General features: G+C 51.9%; 1 protein-coding gene across 2 annotated transcripts in view; it reads left to right on the forward strand.

The window, feature by feature from the left end:
- Window positions 1–447: 447 nt before the first annotated feature.
- Window positions 448–16,342, forward strand: part of LOC146822329 (uncharacterized) — a 165,977-nt gene continuing 150,082 nt past the window's right edge. For both annotated transcript variants that reach the window (XM_085609464.1, XM_085609463.1), the window contains exon 1: window positions 448–565. In XM_085609464.1, the coding sequence (XP_085465590.1) occupies window positions 469–565 (97 nt within the window). In that variant the 5' untranslated portion in view covers window positions 448–468. The remainder of the gene's footprint in view (window positions 566–16,342) is intronic.

Genomic DNA, 16,342 nt, shown 5'->3' on the forward strand with positions numbered 1-16,342 from the left:
CCCGTTGTTTCGCATGGAAATGTAAACATAAAGACTGCCAACTTTATAGCTGGGAAACCAAGCTTCGAGCCTCGGGCTCGACTCCACATCTTGTGATTCTTAGCAAATCACTTAATCTCCCCCTGCGTACCAAAAAATTTATTTGTCCTTGTAAATGTAACAGGTGCTCATGTCAAGCGCTCTAATAACTTTGGGTTGAGTTTGCGCTATATAGATCTGCAAAAAAAAAAACCAAAAAAAAAAAGTTGGCTTTGAGAAATCTCATTAAGTTCTGACATTACTTTGTTAAATGTTCCACTGGGAAATGTGTTGTGCAATGGCCCGGTGAAGGCACGTGGCTCGGTGGCTGGCGGGAGTCCAGGCACCTGCAGGCTGGCACCAAATCAACCTAATTCATCCTCCTAAAGGGGCCAGCCTATAAATCTGAGCTGCACCCGCCCGGCGCTCAGACACAGTCCCTGATGCAAGATGGCGAACCTGGGTGGCATCTCTCTTACACTGGTACTCCTCGCCCTGAGCCCGGCCATCTCGGACATAGACGTCTGCCCAGCCGGACAGACTGCAGGTACCGAACGCTTTTGGTCTCCCATCCCTTCAGCTTCCCTCACTGCGCCCCCACAGCTTCCTCTGGCCCCCCCATACTTGGTCTTTACATTCTACTTGTCTGTAAATCTACCCACGCTCTGGCGCCCTCTGATCTCTGCCCCCACACACTCCACTCACATGGGCGTCGATTCACCAAAATGCTAGGGGGCGCGGAAGTGATATCACATGTCTCTTTACTTCAATGACAGCACAGGAGGTGACATCACAACTGTCTCTCGTCTGTCAGTCTTTTTTATCTCTCGCTCTCATCTTTCTTTCTCACCTGTTGTTGACTCTCGACCCTCTTGTCTCCCCATGTATCCCAACTGTCTTTCTCACTGATCTCCTTATTATGTCTCAGAACATCCCATTTCTCACCTGAATTCTCACCTGTTATGTCTCTTTTTACCTCTCTTTCACTTGTATCTCACCTCTCGTATCCCCTTTTCTGTTTCTCGTCCGTGTATCTCAATATCGCCTCTTTGTCTCTTACCCTTTCTTCTCAAATCCCTCCCTCGCTTCTCTGTCTTCTTATTACCCCTTTCTCTGTTGTCCTTGAACCTGTATAACAGCACTGCCTCCCACCCATCTCTAACCCCGTCCAGGCGGCGAGCCCTCCCTCCCCGCTCCCCCCTGGTTGTTGCCATCTCTGCGCGCTTTTCCCTTAAGTACCACTTGACCACTTCTTGGTGCCTGAAAAGGTGCAGTTTTATTTTTACAACAAACATTTTGTAACATGAAATCTTCATATTTCAAATCTCAACATTCATGGTCTTACTATAGTCCTTCAACGACCATGTTTCACTTTTATCTATTGTTCATTCTTTTCTCTATTCCCATTCTGGACCCAGCCGCCCCAATTGCCTGGGAGAGGAGGGAGGGGCCCCAATCCCTGTGCTTCGGTTCACGGGTCTAGGCTTCAACTTGCTACCGATTTGGAGGGTGTCCCTTTCTGGGCATGCCCGGGCTGCAAGTGCCGTCCCGCTCGTCCTGTATCCTTTCGGGGCCCTCCCTTCTCCCAGGGGTCTCTGCCGTTTGGCATCCCAAGGACCTTACTTGAGCATCTACTCTATTTTCTTGCGGCTGGGTCCTTGTCATCTTCTCCGTCTGTACCCCTGCCGTAAGGCATCCCCGGGGTCCTGCAGGAGTGTCATCTCTGTTCTTTCTCTGGCGGCACGCCGCCCAATGGCTCCCCCAGTGCCCCTGGCGTGAGGCATCCAAGGACACTGTGTGAGCCTTTCATCTATCTCCTAGTACTTTCGTTCTCTACTAGGTTCCTCGTGTCAGCTCCGCCACGCTCTCTACGGTTTTTCGATCGGAGGGAGCTCCCCCCTTAGCTCGGCCTCACCTCGCTACCTACTCGCCACCTCCTAGCTCGAATATGCCCACGATGTACCGCATGAACTTGTCTCTTCCTGTCCCCGTGTGGTATGCCCTGACTAATACCAGTTTATGCGCCCGTGCTGCTTGACATCTGCCTCTGGGCCTTGTAAGCTTTGTCCCTGTTGGTGTTCACCTCTCTTCAGGATTTTTTTTTTTTTTTTTTTTATATCCTCCAGCTTTGCCTCCTCTACCTATGCTTGCTGCGTGGCGCAGCTATACTGTGCTAAATTCTCGGAATTGACATTGGGGAAAATGGGGGGGGCGGGGGGGGGCCCTCCCCTGGCCGTTATCGCGGATTCCCCAGGATCTTAACTTGACCATCGCCCTGACCACGGGTAGCTTTTGCACTGCCCTGTCCGGGTTGTGCTCATTTCGAAAATTACAATATGCAATATAACAACAATTGGGTTGTCCCACACACCTCGGGGGCCCATATCTATCATTTTGTTTATGCCCCAATATTAATGGTACCGCCGCTATGCGTCTTTGTTTTTAATTTTTTTTTTTTTTTTCCATTTTTGTCTTTACCAACACGTCTTTTAACTTCAGGGACCTGCAACTCACCGATCTTCGTTTCGTATAGAAAGTGCCGTTGCACACCACTGGACACTATACATCTGGTTTGTTCTAGCTGGGGAAGGTCTCTCCAGAGCTAAATCTCCCTGTGTACTCCATGTAATTGCGTTTATCGCTGCTACTTGGGCAACCTAATATGGTGGTACAGGTTGAGTCCTTTCTGGATGGTACTTTGTAAGGTACTGGGACTTGTGAGGTAATTGGGTCATTTGTCATGGCTGTGCTAAACCAGCATGGGATTTGTTGTCAAGCCTCCCATCTCATATGCTTAAGGTTGGCCTTGTTAAGCCGGCCACCCTTTGAAACCTGCTATCTATCAACTGGAGGTGGATGGATTGGTTTGGCATTGCGCCTCTGGTGGAGCGCAGCAGGGTGGGCGCCTTGTGGCATAGTGCCGACATAACCACCCTTGCTTCTGGGAGCCCGCCTTTAACAAGCCAGACAGTTTTCCGCTTACGATCGCATTCCTGGCGCCTCTATACTTGCATCTGCCAGGGAATGTTTGTCCCCCACCCTAGCCCGTCTATTAAGTCGCGAGGAGACTGCATGCTCTGCTCAGCGTCCCGAAAGTTGCCGACGCTTTATTTGTAGGAGGCCCCCCCCTCCTGGTTCGACCTATATCTGGCCTAAAAGTCAATTCCCTGCCCTCGAAATCGCCATGTGCGCGTTTATCGCCTTGAGCGCGGATCTTTCTGACTGGGAGGAGACTGCCGCTGTCTCCGTGACTCTCGCGCGCCCGTTCACGGGGAGATTCGACGGTGTCTGCGGCCCTACCCTGGTTCCTCCGCACCCGATGTGACAGGGGGTGTACTCCCTGTTCTTTCGAAACTCCCGAAAAGAACAGCACACTCAGACCAATCAACCCTCTCCGGTCTTTTAACAGATACATTTCTCCAGACCTTCTACCGACCTTTTGAAGATGACTACTCTACCAGTCTCCTATTCCAGTGCAGTGCCTTGGGAATAACCTGGTGGCTCTCTAGCTCGAGGACACCTGCTTCCACATTACTTTCTGTACAGCGCATTACCAATAGGGTACGCTTGGCTGGATATAGAGTGGAATCTGCTATTCACATTGTGTTCTGTTTTAACACGTTGACATTGTTTTCTGTTAAAACACGATAAATGCAGAATGATCGTTATGGGGAATAACGGACAAAACAGGAGCGAAAATAATCCACTGACGGTTAAATCTACTTAAGCTACGCCGCCACATGTTCGCTGTATTATCTTTCCAGGCAAATGCAGCCACGGTTTCTATGAAAGCAGCGCGCAAGGGTTGTGCCATTATTGTTGTCAACATAATCATTGGGCATGACTAGCTCCGAGACACGGCCAACGCGACCATCTTGCTTTCTTGGTGAAATACATTTCTTATCGTAACGCTTTTATCACAATGGTGTACATTAAATGAAATTCCCGCTTTGGCAAAGACTCCTGCAGTCTCCCGGCTCCGAACTCCGCCCACACGGGACTGCTCGGTATGTTGAGAACTGCTTTTCATTTCTGCCGCTTTCACACGCGCTCCAGTCTCCAACACTAAACACAGAAAAGGGACTGAGGCCAGCGCCTAATTTCCCAAAATACAGTAAAGCAAAAACAACCTATTCAGTCCGTAAATGCTTACTATTTGTATCATAGGTAGCTTTGCTAGGTGTGTTGTCATTATTTTTTTTTTTTTTTTTTTTTGGCAATATTGTGATTTCATTATTATGTAATTCAAGTATAAAAATGATTTAATTATCGCATTTTTTACGTTTTTTTCTGTGGTTAAAAAATAATATACTTATAAGAAATACATTAAAATGAAATATAGTTTATCACAGTTTTTATACATTGGTTAGCAGGTTTGTGAAGATTTTTCTTTATCATATTGACGTATTATGCCGTATCAAGGTCCACTGTGAGGTGGCCACTTTCTTAGTCAAATGAAGTAGGCCGGTTGCGCCATCCATTTTTGTTTGGAAATGGCTGTTTGTATCCTAGATACGGTGTTCAAAATACGGAAGCATCGGAGCGGAGCCAGGTAAGAGCAAACTATATTTACGAAGCACCCCCGCTGCATCAGCGTAGGATCAAAGTGCCCCCCCCCGGCAACATCGCATGTTAAAGGGATGGCAAACTCTCCTCTTGGGAATTGTTACTGTCAAACATTGGAACTAAGTTCTGCATTATTTGTCACTTGTTATCCGTTATTTTAAGGCTTATATCCTATTGGGATTTTTGTTCAATAGGTTTTTATTTACGCTTTTTAAATATAAAGTGTGCGCGAACAAACCAGTATCTACCATAAACAGAGGTGGTCTTGCTAACTACATTTAAGAACTCTACGATTTCTGAGCGTCATTATTTTTTGCATTTCTTTTAAATTGTATGCATGTTTATCATGTTAGGATTACATGTATCGACGTGCAAACAATCTTGACTGTTAAGTTGTACACAAATGGGATTTGTCTAGTGTAAAGCTTTCAAGTTTCTGATGTCCTTCGGCTTAGTCTAAGTGTCGCACCCCCTAATCCAAGCGAGGCCTCTGGTTCGGAATTAAAATACTGATGTAAATGAGTTCCAGTGGACCTATCACATCCCTGGCCACTGATATAACTGATATAACTTAAAGTTCCAGTATTGAATAGTGTGCTATCGAATTTGCATCCCAGAACTGCATATACACGCAAGATATACATTAGGACATTCACTAATGTCGCAAACGAGGGTTACCTGAGCTATGAATCGATCCCCATTGTTAAAGGAAAACTCCCCACTATGCCGTTTCTCCTCCGCCTCTGCGTTCGTGATCACTCTTACACTATACTGACTACCCGTATGGGTGACGTGTGTCTCCTACGCTCTCGGACCTTTGGCTCCTGGCTCATTTCCTATATACGGATGTACGCACCTATTGTTTCCGGGTCCAGTGGGAAAATCCGTGGTGGGGGGGGGGGCAACAAAACATTGTTGCACGGGGCGCCACCGGCACCAAAACCGGCCCTGTCTACTTCCCAGAGCAGTTCCGAGATTGGACCCCAAGCCGGGAAGGCTCTGTACTGTTTACCCTTTCTTCCCAGATTGAGCCGGTCGTCCCCCTGCTTCGCTCAGCCCCGCTCCTTACCTTTTCTTCTTTTAATTTAAGCTTCGCTATGGGGGCACTGCCGCCCGCACCAGTCTTCCTCCGTTCGGGGGCACCGCCGCCCACGCCGACCCCCGCGTGGTTCGTTTTCTGCCGTGATTTTACACCCTCGGCTTGTTTAAAGTCTGCAAACCGCCCCTGGGTCCGTTCTTCGCAAACCACCGGCTGTTGATCCGGGCACCGCCGTATTGGCTCCAGGTGCCCGCGAGTCCTGAATCTGTGGTGGACCCTGCCCGTATCCTCGACAACAGATGAGGCGGGGGTGAAAGCCGCATTTAGTCGTCCGCCCAAAGCCGCGAAATGCCCCATAGCGTCCTTGCGTCGTCCTCTTCTCCGGTCAGCTTCCCCACCATCCTTTCTTTCTCTGCCCTCTGTGCGATGGCGTGGCCTTCCTTCCCGTCTTCTCTGTTACGGCGCAAAAAACGCCCGCTGCCGTTGTTCCCTTCGTACTTCCTGCCTTAGGGGTGTGCGGGTAACCGGGCACTTCTCTGAAAGCAGGCAGCGCCCGTCGCCACTTGTAGGCCACCACGTTTGCGCCCGCTCCCCCGGTCTTCCGCCGCTCGCGATCTCCCCCGTCGCTCCTGAAGCGTGGGATGGGACGTCGCTGAAGCCCTCCGAGTCTTTGCAGCGCTTGTTTCTTGGCGCCAAAAAGGGGGATGTGATGGTCGCCTCTGCCCACGTCTTCATTCCTTTCATTCTTCCTGCAGCTCAGCTCCAAACACGGCGGCTTCTTTTTCTTCTTCTTCTACGCGGCGAGGGGAGCCTTGAAATTGAATTTCCTGGGCCGTTGGCCCCTTTTAACCTCCCCCTTGCCTACCTCTCTCGCCCCCTGATTGGGGGGGGGATGATCTTCCTTTGTTTGTGGGCCTATCATGCCCTCCCCGGCCTAGCCAGGTTTTCCTGATTGTGGGGGCGTGGCGTGGAGGGGTCCCGCCGCCGGCCGGCGTTCTACCCTAGGCCTCTATCGGGTCCGGCTTTGCCTTCCCCGGCCTGGGTCCTGTCTCATCGTCATCCCTCTCTCAGCTGTCTCTCTTCTTTCAGCTGTCATTTTCTTATCTGTCTGCCTGCCCACCTCTCACATCTATCTTTTTAACCTGTCAATGTATTGCGTCCCTCTCTCTCTCTCAAATACACCTGCTTTCTCTTTTCTCTGAGCTGTCTCTCTTATTGTCTCCAGCACTTCACTCAACTCCCCATTCTTTCCGATCAGACTCACTCTCCACTGATTCAGATGCCTCCTGATTAGTTCTCTTACCTGTCCCTCGGTGAGCTGAGTCTTTCTAAAAGTCTCACCTACTTTCCTCTGGCTCTCGGTTCTGTGACACCGCATGCCTCTCAGATGCGTCATCAGCTTCTCTCACACAAGCCCTGCCTCCCTCTGCCTCTCAGATGCGTCATCAGCTTCTCTCACACATGCCCTGCTTCACTCTGCCTCTCAGATGCGTCATCAGCTTCTCTCACACATGCCCTGCTTCACTCTGCCTCTCAGAAGCGTAATCAGCTTCTCTCACACATGCCCTTCCTCCCTCTGTCTCTCAGATGCGTCATCAGCTTCTCTCACACCAGCCGTGTCCCTCTGCCTCTCAGATGCGTCATCAGACTCTATCACACATGCCCTGCCTCCCTCTGCCTCTCAGATGCGTCATCAGCTTCTCTCACACATGCCCTGCTTCACTCTGCCTCTCAGAAGCGTAATCAGCTTCTCTCACACATGCCCTTCCTCCCTCTGTCTCTCAGATGCGTCACCAGCTTCTCTCACACCAGCCCTGTGTCCCTCTGCCTCTCAGATGCGTCATCAGACTCTATCACACATGCCCTGCCTCCCTCTGTCTCTCAGATGCGTCACCAGCTTCTCTCACACCAGCCCTGTGTCCCTCTGCCTCTCAGATGCGTCATCAGCTTCTCTCACACATGCCCTGCTTCACTCTGCCTCTCAGAAGCGTAATCAGCTTCTCTCACACATGCCCTTCCTCCCTCTGTCTCTCAGATGCGTCACCAGCTTCTCTCACACCAGCCCTGTGTCCCTCTGCCTCTCAGATGCGTCATCAGACTCTATCACACATGCCCTGCCTCCCTCTGTCTCTCAGATGCGTCACCAGCTTCTCTCACACCAGCCCTGTGTCCCTCTGCCTCTCAGATGCGTCATCAGACTCTATCACACATGCCCTGCCTCCCTCTGTCTCTCAGATGCGTCACCAGCTTCTCTCACACCAGCCCTGTGTCCCTCTGCCTCTCAGATGCGTCATCAGACTCTATCACACATGCCCTGCCTCCCTCTGTCTCTCAGATGCGTCACCAGCTTCTCTCACACCAGCCCTGTGTCCCTCTGCCTCTCAGATGCGTCATCAGCTTCTCTCACACATGCCCTGCTTCACTCTGCCTCTCAGAAGCGTAATCAGCTTCTCTCACACATGCCCTTCCTCCCTCTGTCTCTCAGATGCGTCACCAGCTTCTCTCACACCAGCCCTGTGTCCCTCTGCCTCTCAGATGCGTCATCAGACTTTATCACACATGCCCTGCCTCCCTCTGCCTCTCAGATGCGTCATCAGCTTCTCTCACACCAGCCCTGTGTCCCTCTGCCTCTCAGATGCGTCATCAGCTTCTCTCACACCAGCCCTGTGTCCCTCTGCCTCTCAGATGCGTCACCAGCTTCTATCACACATGCCCTGCCTCCCTCTGCCTCTCAGATGCGTCATAATTTTCTCTCACACATGCCCTGCCTCCCTCTCGGTTGTGTGTCACCAGCTTCTCTCACACCTGCCCTGCTTCCCTCTCCCTCTTGGTTGTGTGTCACCAGCTTCTCTCACATCTTACCTGTCTCGCTCTCATCTCTCCTGTCTGTATCACATGTCTCCTACTGCATCCTCCCTCACTGGTGACAACCTCTGTGATACTATTGGCTGTCTCTTTGTTACCCGCCTACGTATCTATTGCCTGCTGCTCACACCTGTGGCACTCTCTTTCACACCTCTCAACGATTCATGATGTCCCTTTAATCCCTAGCTGTCTCTCTCGCATACATGTCCCTGTCTTTGTCTATCACCTGTCTCTCTGGGATGTATCTTTAACCCCTCTCTGTCTCTCTCGCATACACGTCTCAGTCTTTGTCTCTGTCTCTTTCCTGCCTTACTGTGATGTCTCTTTAATCCCTCTCTGTCTCTCTCACAGTCACGTCCCTGTCTCGCATAAATGCTCCTATCTTTGTCTTTCACTTGTCTCTCTGTTGTGTCTCTTCCTGTTCTTTTTGTTATTTTAATGTAATTTCACCCATAGTCTTTCCCGGTATCCGTCTGCTCTCCTTTGCCCCCTTCACATGTTTAGTGGCAGATGTTTATTGTGTTCTGTACAAGGAATAGCCAAGGGGCACTGAGAGTTCCCAAGGTTGACTACAGCCTCAACTTCTGTTTAGGACACTGCCTTATTACCACTGATGGCAGGGGTCGCAAACCGAGTGCCAAGGGTCTCATGTTTACTGTGTTCTGCACAAAGAATAGTTGAGGGGCACTGAGAGTACAAAAGGTTTACTACAGCCTCAACTTCTGTTTAGGACACTGCCTTATCACCACTGATGGCAGGGGTCGCAAATACAGTGCCAAGGGTCTCATGTTTACTGTGTTCTGCACAAAGAATAGTTGAGGGGCACTGAGAGTACACAAGGTTTACTACAGCCTTAACTTCTGTTTAGGACACTGCCCTTACCACCTCTGACCACAGGGGTAGCAAACACAGTGCCAGGGGTCTCATGTTTACTGTGGTCTGCACACGATCTAACTGAGGGGCACAGAGAGTACCCAAGGTTTACTACAGCCTTAACTTCTGTTTAGGACACTGCCCTTACCACCTCTGACCACAGGGGTAGCAAACACAGTGCCAGGGGTCTCATGTTTACTGTGGTCTGCACACGATCTAACTGAGGGGCACAGAGAGTACCCAAGGTTTACTACAGCCTTAACTTCTGTTTAGGACACTGCCCTTACCACCTCTGACCACAGGGGTAGCAAACACAGTGCCAGGGGTCTCATGTTTACTGTGGTCTGCACACGATCTAACTGAGGGGCACAGAGAGTACCCAAGGTTTACTACAGCCTTAACTTCTGTTTAGGACACTGCCCTTACCACCTCTGACCACAGGGGTAGCAAACACAGTGCCAGGGGTCTCATGTTTACTGTGGTCTGCTCATGACTACAGCCTTAACTTCTGTTTAAGCCACTGCCCTTACCACCTCTGATGGTATCTAGCTGAGTGGCACAGAGAGTACACAAGGTCTCATGTTTACTGTGTTCTGCAGATTATCTAGCTGAGGGGCTCAGAGAGTAAACTATGCTGACTACAGTCTTAACTTCTGTTTAGGAAACCCTCCTTACCACCTCTGATGGCAGGGGTCGCAAACACAATGCCAGGGGCCTCATGATTACTCTGGTCTGCACAAGATCTAGCTGAGAGGCACAGAGAGTAAACAAGGCTGACTGCAGCCTTAAATTCAGCATAGAACACTGCCCTTACCACCTCTGATGGCAGGGGTCACACACACAGTGCCAGGGGTCTCATGTTTATTGTGGTCTGCACACAATCTAGCTGTGGGGCACAGAGAGTACACAAGGTTGACTACAGTCTTAACTTCTGTTTAGGAAACCCTCCTTACCACCTCTGATGGCAGGGGTCGCAAACACAATGCCAGGGGCCTCATGATTACTCTGGTCTGCACAAGATCTAGCTGAGAGGCACAGAGAGTAAACAAGGCTGACTGCAGCCTTAAATTCAGCTTAGAACACTGCCCTTACCACCTCTGACGGCAGGGGTCGCAAACACAGTGCCAGGGGTCTCATATTTACTGTGGGCTGCACAAGATCTAGCTGATGAGCTCAGAGAGTAAACAAGGCTGTTATAGCCTTAACTTATGTTTAGGACACTGCCCTTACCAGCTCTGACGGCAGGGGTCACAAACACAGTGCCAGGTGTCCATTGTTTACTGTGGTCTGCACATGATTTAGCTGAGGGGCACAGAGAGTACACAAGGTTGACTACAGCCTTAACTTCTGTCTAGGACACTGCCCTTACCACCTCTGATGGCAGGGGTCAAAAACACAGTGCCAGGGGCTGCTGAGGGAAGACAGCGGTTGAAACCGCGACCCCTGCTGACCCCTAAATGACCTCCAAGCTAACTCACCTCCGCTGCACTGTATTTGGCGAATCCCTAGGCTGCGCCCCTTTATGTTTCACCAGTCACCCCACTATTATGGACACTACACGCCTCTGCCTTTGACACACACGTTTCACCACCCCTTGAAGGGTGAGTCCCACTCAAAAGCTTTCTTCTAAGCCACAACTTACGCCACTCAAACATTCCCCAAAACAAACGTGTGATTGTTTCACAAGGTAATGTGTGTACTTAGTTTGTCCAACAGTTGCAGAAAAGAGCTGTGAAAACAGAAATGAATGAATATGTGAATGCATCTCCATACAACATACTCCCTGGTCCCTGTGGTGGGAAGTTTGCACTCTCTGGAATCCTACATCCATTGCATGAAGCCTGATCCTGAATTGTTGGAAAACACTAAAGACAGGGACGAATCTTAGATTTATGTAAGAGGCACATGGAGGAAGGAGTATCTGTAGGTGAAGGAGCCTGGCCGAAGCCGGGCTTAGGTGGTAGAGTCCCCAACAGCCGTGCACTGACCTATCTCAGGACTGAGCCGCTGATTGGAAGAGGGAGGGTGTATAAGAGGACTGAGATACAGTGGTAGGTTCCATAGATGGGTGGAGGGCTGAACCAGCAGGAGGGAGCCATGAGGACAGAGTACAGGAGAGGTTATCAATAAATCTATGAAGCACAACACTGCAAACTGAAACACTTCAAAGCCCTTCCTGGCAGACAGCAAATTATAGAGGCAGATTTACAAGAAGGTGCCGCAGTGCGGCACCACAAACCCTTTGTCTGCACCACGCTGAACCCTTTGTCTGCACCACGCTGTCGCACTTTCAGAGCACAAGAATGCGACATATTTACAATGATATGTCGCCTTCCTGTGCTCCCCCGGCGCTGGTGCACAAACCGCTGCAATGCGCCGGCGCAGGTACCCTTGCACCATGGTGCAAGGATGCCTGCGTCATGGGGAGGTTGTTTTTGTGCAGAAAGACAATCACTACAGGCATTTTCCTCTTTCAATCCGTGCTGTACAATGCAGCATGCATTGAAAGAGGTAAACAAACGAGGAGAAATTAAACATTTCTCCTCATTGCGCCTCGCTACGCCACCCCTAGTGTGGCGTAGCATACTGACGCATTTCCAGGTAGAAACAGCCAGCTTTTAATCATTTTCCTGAAACGCAGCCTATTTGGCTGCAGCCTAATAGTGGCCGGCAGCTTACGCCACAATTTAGCAGCACAGTGGGATAGACTTCTGCCTCCCCATCTTGCCCTGTGAATTTTGGGAATCTGAACCAGTGTTAGTTGATCTAAGACTCCCTGTGGGAGAGTCCCAGAGAAACGGTTTCTACATATCCAGGGCACCCCTGTTAGGATATTCCATCTCTTAGCAGGAAATCCTACGTTCCGGGCTCAGTGGCGACCACGCAGGTTGCTCGTCTTGTAATGTGAACTGGCTTGAGGGCATGCAATGGTACATCTAGTTCAGATAAACATGGTTTGCCCACTTTCAGGAGAGGCTCACTTACATCTAAAATGGATTATTTGCTGATCAAGGGATGTGGGATAAAATGGAAGATTCCAAGATGGACGATTGGGACAGTGATCACTACCCTCTACCCTCTACATCACAATCTATCAGTTTGGGTCCTATATCTCAATTGACTAAGTTATAGCACTGCTTCCGGCGCTTGAATGCCTGACACCTGGAAAGGTGTGGAGAGAATTCCCATCCAAAAAAAGGGGGACCGTATGATTCCAGGCAACTATAGACCAATAAGGCCCCTGGACACTCACGGAAGGTCTATGTGAGACAGATATTAAATACACGTAATGACTGGATTAACACCACAAAAATTCTGACTTTCTTCCAAGCTGGGTTTAGACCCAAAGCAAGGACCATCGACCAAGTCCTGAGGCTTCTTATTATTATCTGGAAGTACACTAAGTTGAGAGATGGCCACTTGCATAAAGGCTGTGTAGGTCTTGGGGCAGCCTTTAATCTAGTCCCAAGGGGCTTCTTGTGGGCATTTCTTTTTTTTGAAAAATTATCGAAAATTCCAACAGAAGCGCGTAAGTACATACACTTCAGCAGTGTCATCAACCTATTACAGAGGATTTGAGATACATGTACAGGTGCATTAGGTATTTGGTGGCAATGTAATTTCATCAGACATTCTCAACAAATGACATTTCTAATATGAGAGAGGAGGGAGTCATACAAAGGCAGGTTAGATCACAATTGTAGTCATACATTATGGAGCTACGAGTGCCTCTGGCCCAGGGTCGGCCGCCTTATAGGCGTGCGTTCCGGACTACCCATGGGGGTGTGATCATCAAAGGCATCGTCCGCCAGGCTGTGTAAATAAAAAAGTCCCAGAGAGGTAAGATGTCGTCCGCGAGCGCGGGCGTGTAAGCTGACCGCTCCTGATGCCACTGCTCGCAAAACACTAGTCGGGGGAAAAGGGAAACAAACGCGCTTTAGAAGAATCTGTAGTCTGGAGGACACTGTGGAGGATCGCGAGTGAGGAAAAAGCACTGACGTGGTGTAACGCCGGAAGAACGCTTATTTGGACTTCACCTTGGACCTCACCTGCGATATGTGATGTAATGCTGATTGTTTCCGAGGTGCTCGTAGCAAAACTGGGTAGATTCCGCCGGAGCAGCTGGGCGGTTACATCGCACAGACTCCGCGGTTGGGCCGCTGACTCCACCTGGAGGCGATTTGGATCCATCGGAGGGAAATCTTTACAGCCCACGGCAATGCCTCCTCCAGGAACGCGCGGGAGACCACGACCGCAGGAGGATGCGCACACTGAAGGAAACGCTGGGGACTGTCAATAAAACGGCAGGTAATCTTTCTAAAAGCACAAACACTGATATAAATACTGCCGGGGCTGAAGTGGATATCCTCTCAACTAAAACGATTCCGGCACTTTTCTCAGTTAGCAAACATAAAAAAAAGAGTGAAAAGATGGGCCATACACAAACTGAGGGAATGGATGAAATGAGGGAACAAGATGGTATGGTTGAAAATATGGAGCTTAATGAGGACACTGTAATGTTGCGCGACGGACCGAACCATTGCCCGAGGGTCCGCGCGCGTGTGTTAGGGCCACACCCCCCCCCTAGCGTAGCCGGAGTTGGGTGAGCCCGACGTCCCCTCGGACGGCACGCACAAATGTTAATAAAAAGCCCAGGGCTCTGGGCGTGGCAGGCATTACACTGACCACCACTAGTACACCTGTGTCCACAAGCGTTTCATTTGTAGGCCTAGGGCCCGATATTACACTGGCGACGAGGTGGTCTCGCCACCCCATCGAGTGCTATCGAACCCTCGCTCTTGCCCAAGGAGCGGTTCCTGCCACCTGCTGTTGGCCCGGCCCCTGCGCTGCCCCTGGCCCCCCCTGGCAGCCCTGCGAGGTCCCCCGCTGGCCCTCACCTGTGTGCCGACGCTCCCGACTGCCTTCCAGGCCTGCGGAGACTGGTTCCTCCTCCTCCGGCTGCCTGCCTCTGCTACGGGGCCTGCGCGCGCGGAACGCTGGGACCTGCCTGCCGTCTCTCACGCATCTCGCGTGCAACACGTGGCCCGGCCCTGCCGTTCCCCACGCATCTCGCGTGAGGCCCGTTTTGGCTGCGAAGGAAGCCCCTGGCTGGCCCTGCACCCTCCCTGGACGGCCCCCGGCCCTCCACTCGCCCTACCTGCCTGCAGACGACGCCCGGGTGTGCGGTGAGCCCCAGCAGTGAGTCGGTGACACCCCCAGCTGCCGCCTTCAGCGAGTATGACCAACGTGCCCCCCCTCGAGCCCTTCGAAGTCACGGGCACCCCGACATCTCAAGCCGCACGCTGGAAGAAATGGGTGGAACGTCTGGAGAACTACTTCGTGGCGGCAGAAGTCGCGGTGGTGCGGAGGCGCGCCATGCTGTTGCACCTGGGAGGTGAGGCGATCCATGACATTTCTAAAGACGTGGTGGAAGCTGGGCCGCCCATGACATACGCCACGCTACGCGACGCCATCACAGCGTACTTTGAACCGTTTGCAAGTGCAGACTATGAACGCTTCCTGCTCCGCCAAGCCCGCCAGCTCCCAGAAGAGTCGGTGGACGTCTTCTACGCCAGGCTCAAAAAACTTGCCAGCACGTGCACACTCCCCGATGCGGACGACGAGATCCGCGCACAGTTCATCCAAGGCTGTGCGTCGTCCAAGCTCCGTGAAAGGGTACTGGAGGCGGACAACATGCCGATGCGCGACATCCTCACGCTAGGCCGCTCGAAGGAACTGTCCAAGGCCAGAGCCGCGCACATGGAGCCGAAACCGGCGGTCACCATCAAAACAGAACCGGTGTGCGCCATCACGGCAGAAGTAGCTGACACCCGCACGAAGCATCCCCAGCGGAGGAGCCCAAGGCCTGCCCAACCATCTCCCAGCCGAGCTTGTGTATGGTGTGGAGGAGCGACGCCACACAAAGGGGCGTGCCCGGCCCAAGGCAAGATCTGCAGCGCATGTGGCAAAGCCAACCACTTTGCGAGTGTATGCCTGTCCACATCAAGGAAGAAGCAAGGAGGCCCGCCCAGGAGGGTGAGAAAGCTGGCACCCCTACCCAGCACCTCCGCCAACAGCGACATGGATGACGACGACGAAGCGGATGTCGCCTCGGTGCACGTGGTGCGGATGCTCAACACCCTGGCCGCGACCCCGTCAACCGGACCCATGTGCACAGTCTCAGTACAGGACCAGGCCGTCTCGGCTCTGATCGACACCGGTGCCTCCATCAACCTGATGGCGGCCAGCGTATACCGGACGCTGAGGAGCGCTCCACCACTCCGGCCAACGAGGGTGCAAGTGTATGCCTACGGCACCCATCGCCCCCTACGCCTGTGCGGGGCTTTCAGGACAGACCTATCCCACGACACCACCCGGCTGCCCACCAAAATATACGTGTCACAGGAAGGGACAGGATTCCTAGTGGGGTGCCGGACAGCCCAAGACCTGGGCCTGATCCACTTCGCCCTCACCGTCCAAACAAGCAACCTCGACCATCTGGTGCAGGAGCATACAGCCCTGTTCGACGGAATCGGGTGCCTCAGAGGACCCGCCGTACACCTCCACATCGACAGGACGGTCGCCCCAGTAGCCCTCCGGCATCGACGCATCGCGTTCCACCTACGACCCAAAGTGGAAGCCGAACTACGGACGCTGGAGCAAGCGGGAATTATCGAACGGGTAAGCGGACCCACCCCATGGGTGTCACCCATCGTGGTGGCGAAGAAACCAAAACAGCCGGACGCAGTGCGGATCTGTGTGGACATGCGCGTCCCCAACCTGGCCATCAGACGCGAGCGCCACCTGACGCCGACCATCGACGACATCGTGGGAGAGCTATCAGGCTCCAAATGGTTCTCCAAGATGGACCTGAGGTCGGGATACCACCAGATCCCATTGCACCCCGATTCCCGCCCAATCACCACGTTTTCCACGCACGCCGGCCTCTGGCGCGACACCCGGCTCAATTTTGGGATCTCG

This window comes from Triturus cristatus, chromosome 6 (genome assembly GCF_964204655.1).
Source record: "Triturus cristatus chromosome 6, aTriCri1.1, whole genome shotgun sequence".
Lineage (NCBI taxonomy): Eukaryota > Metazoa > Chordata > Amphibia > Caudata > Salamandridae > Triturus > Triturus cristatus.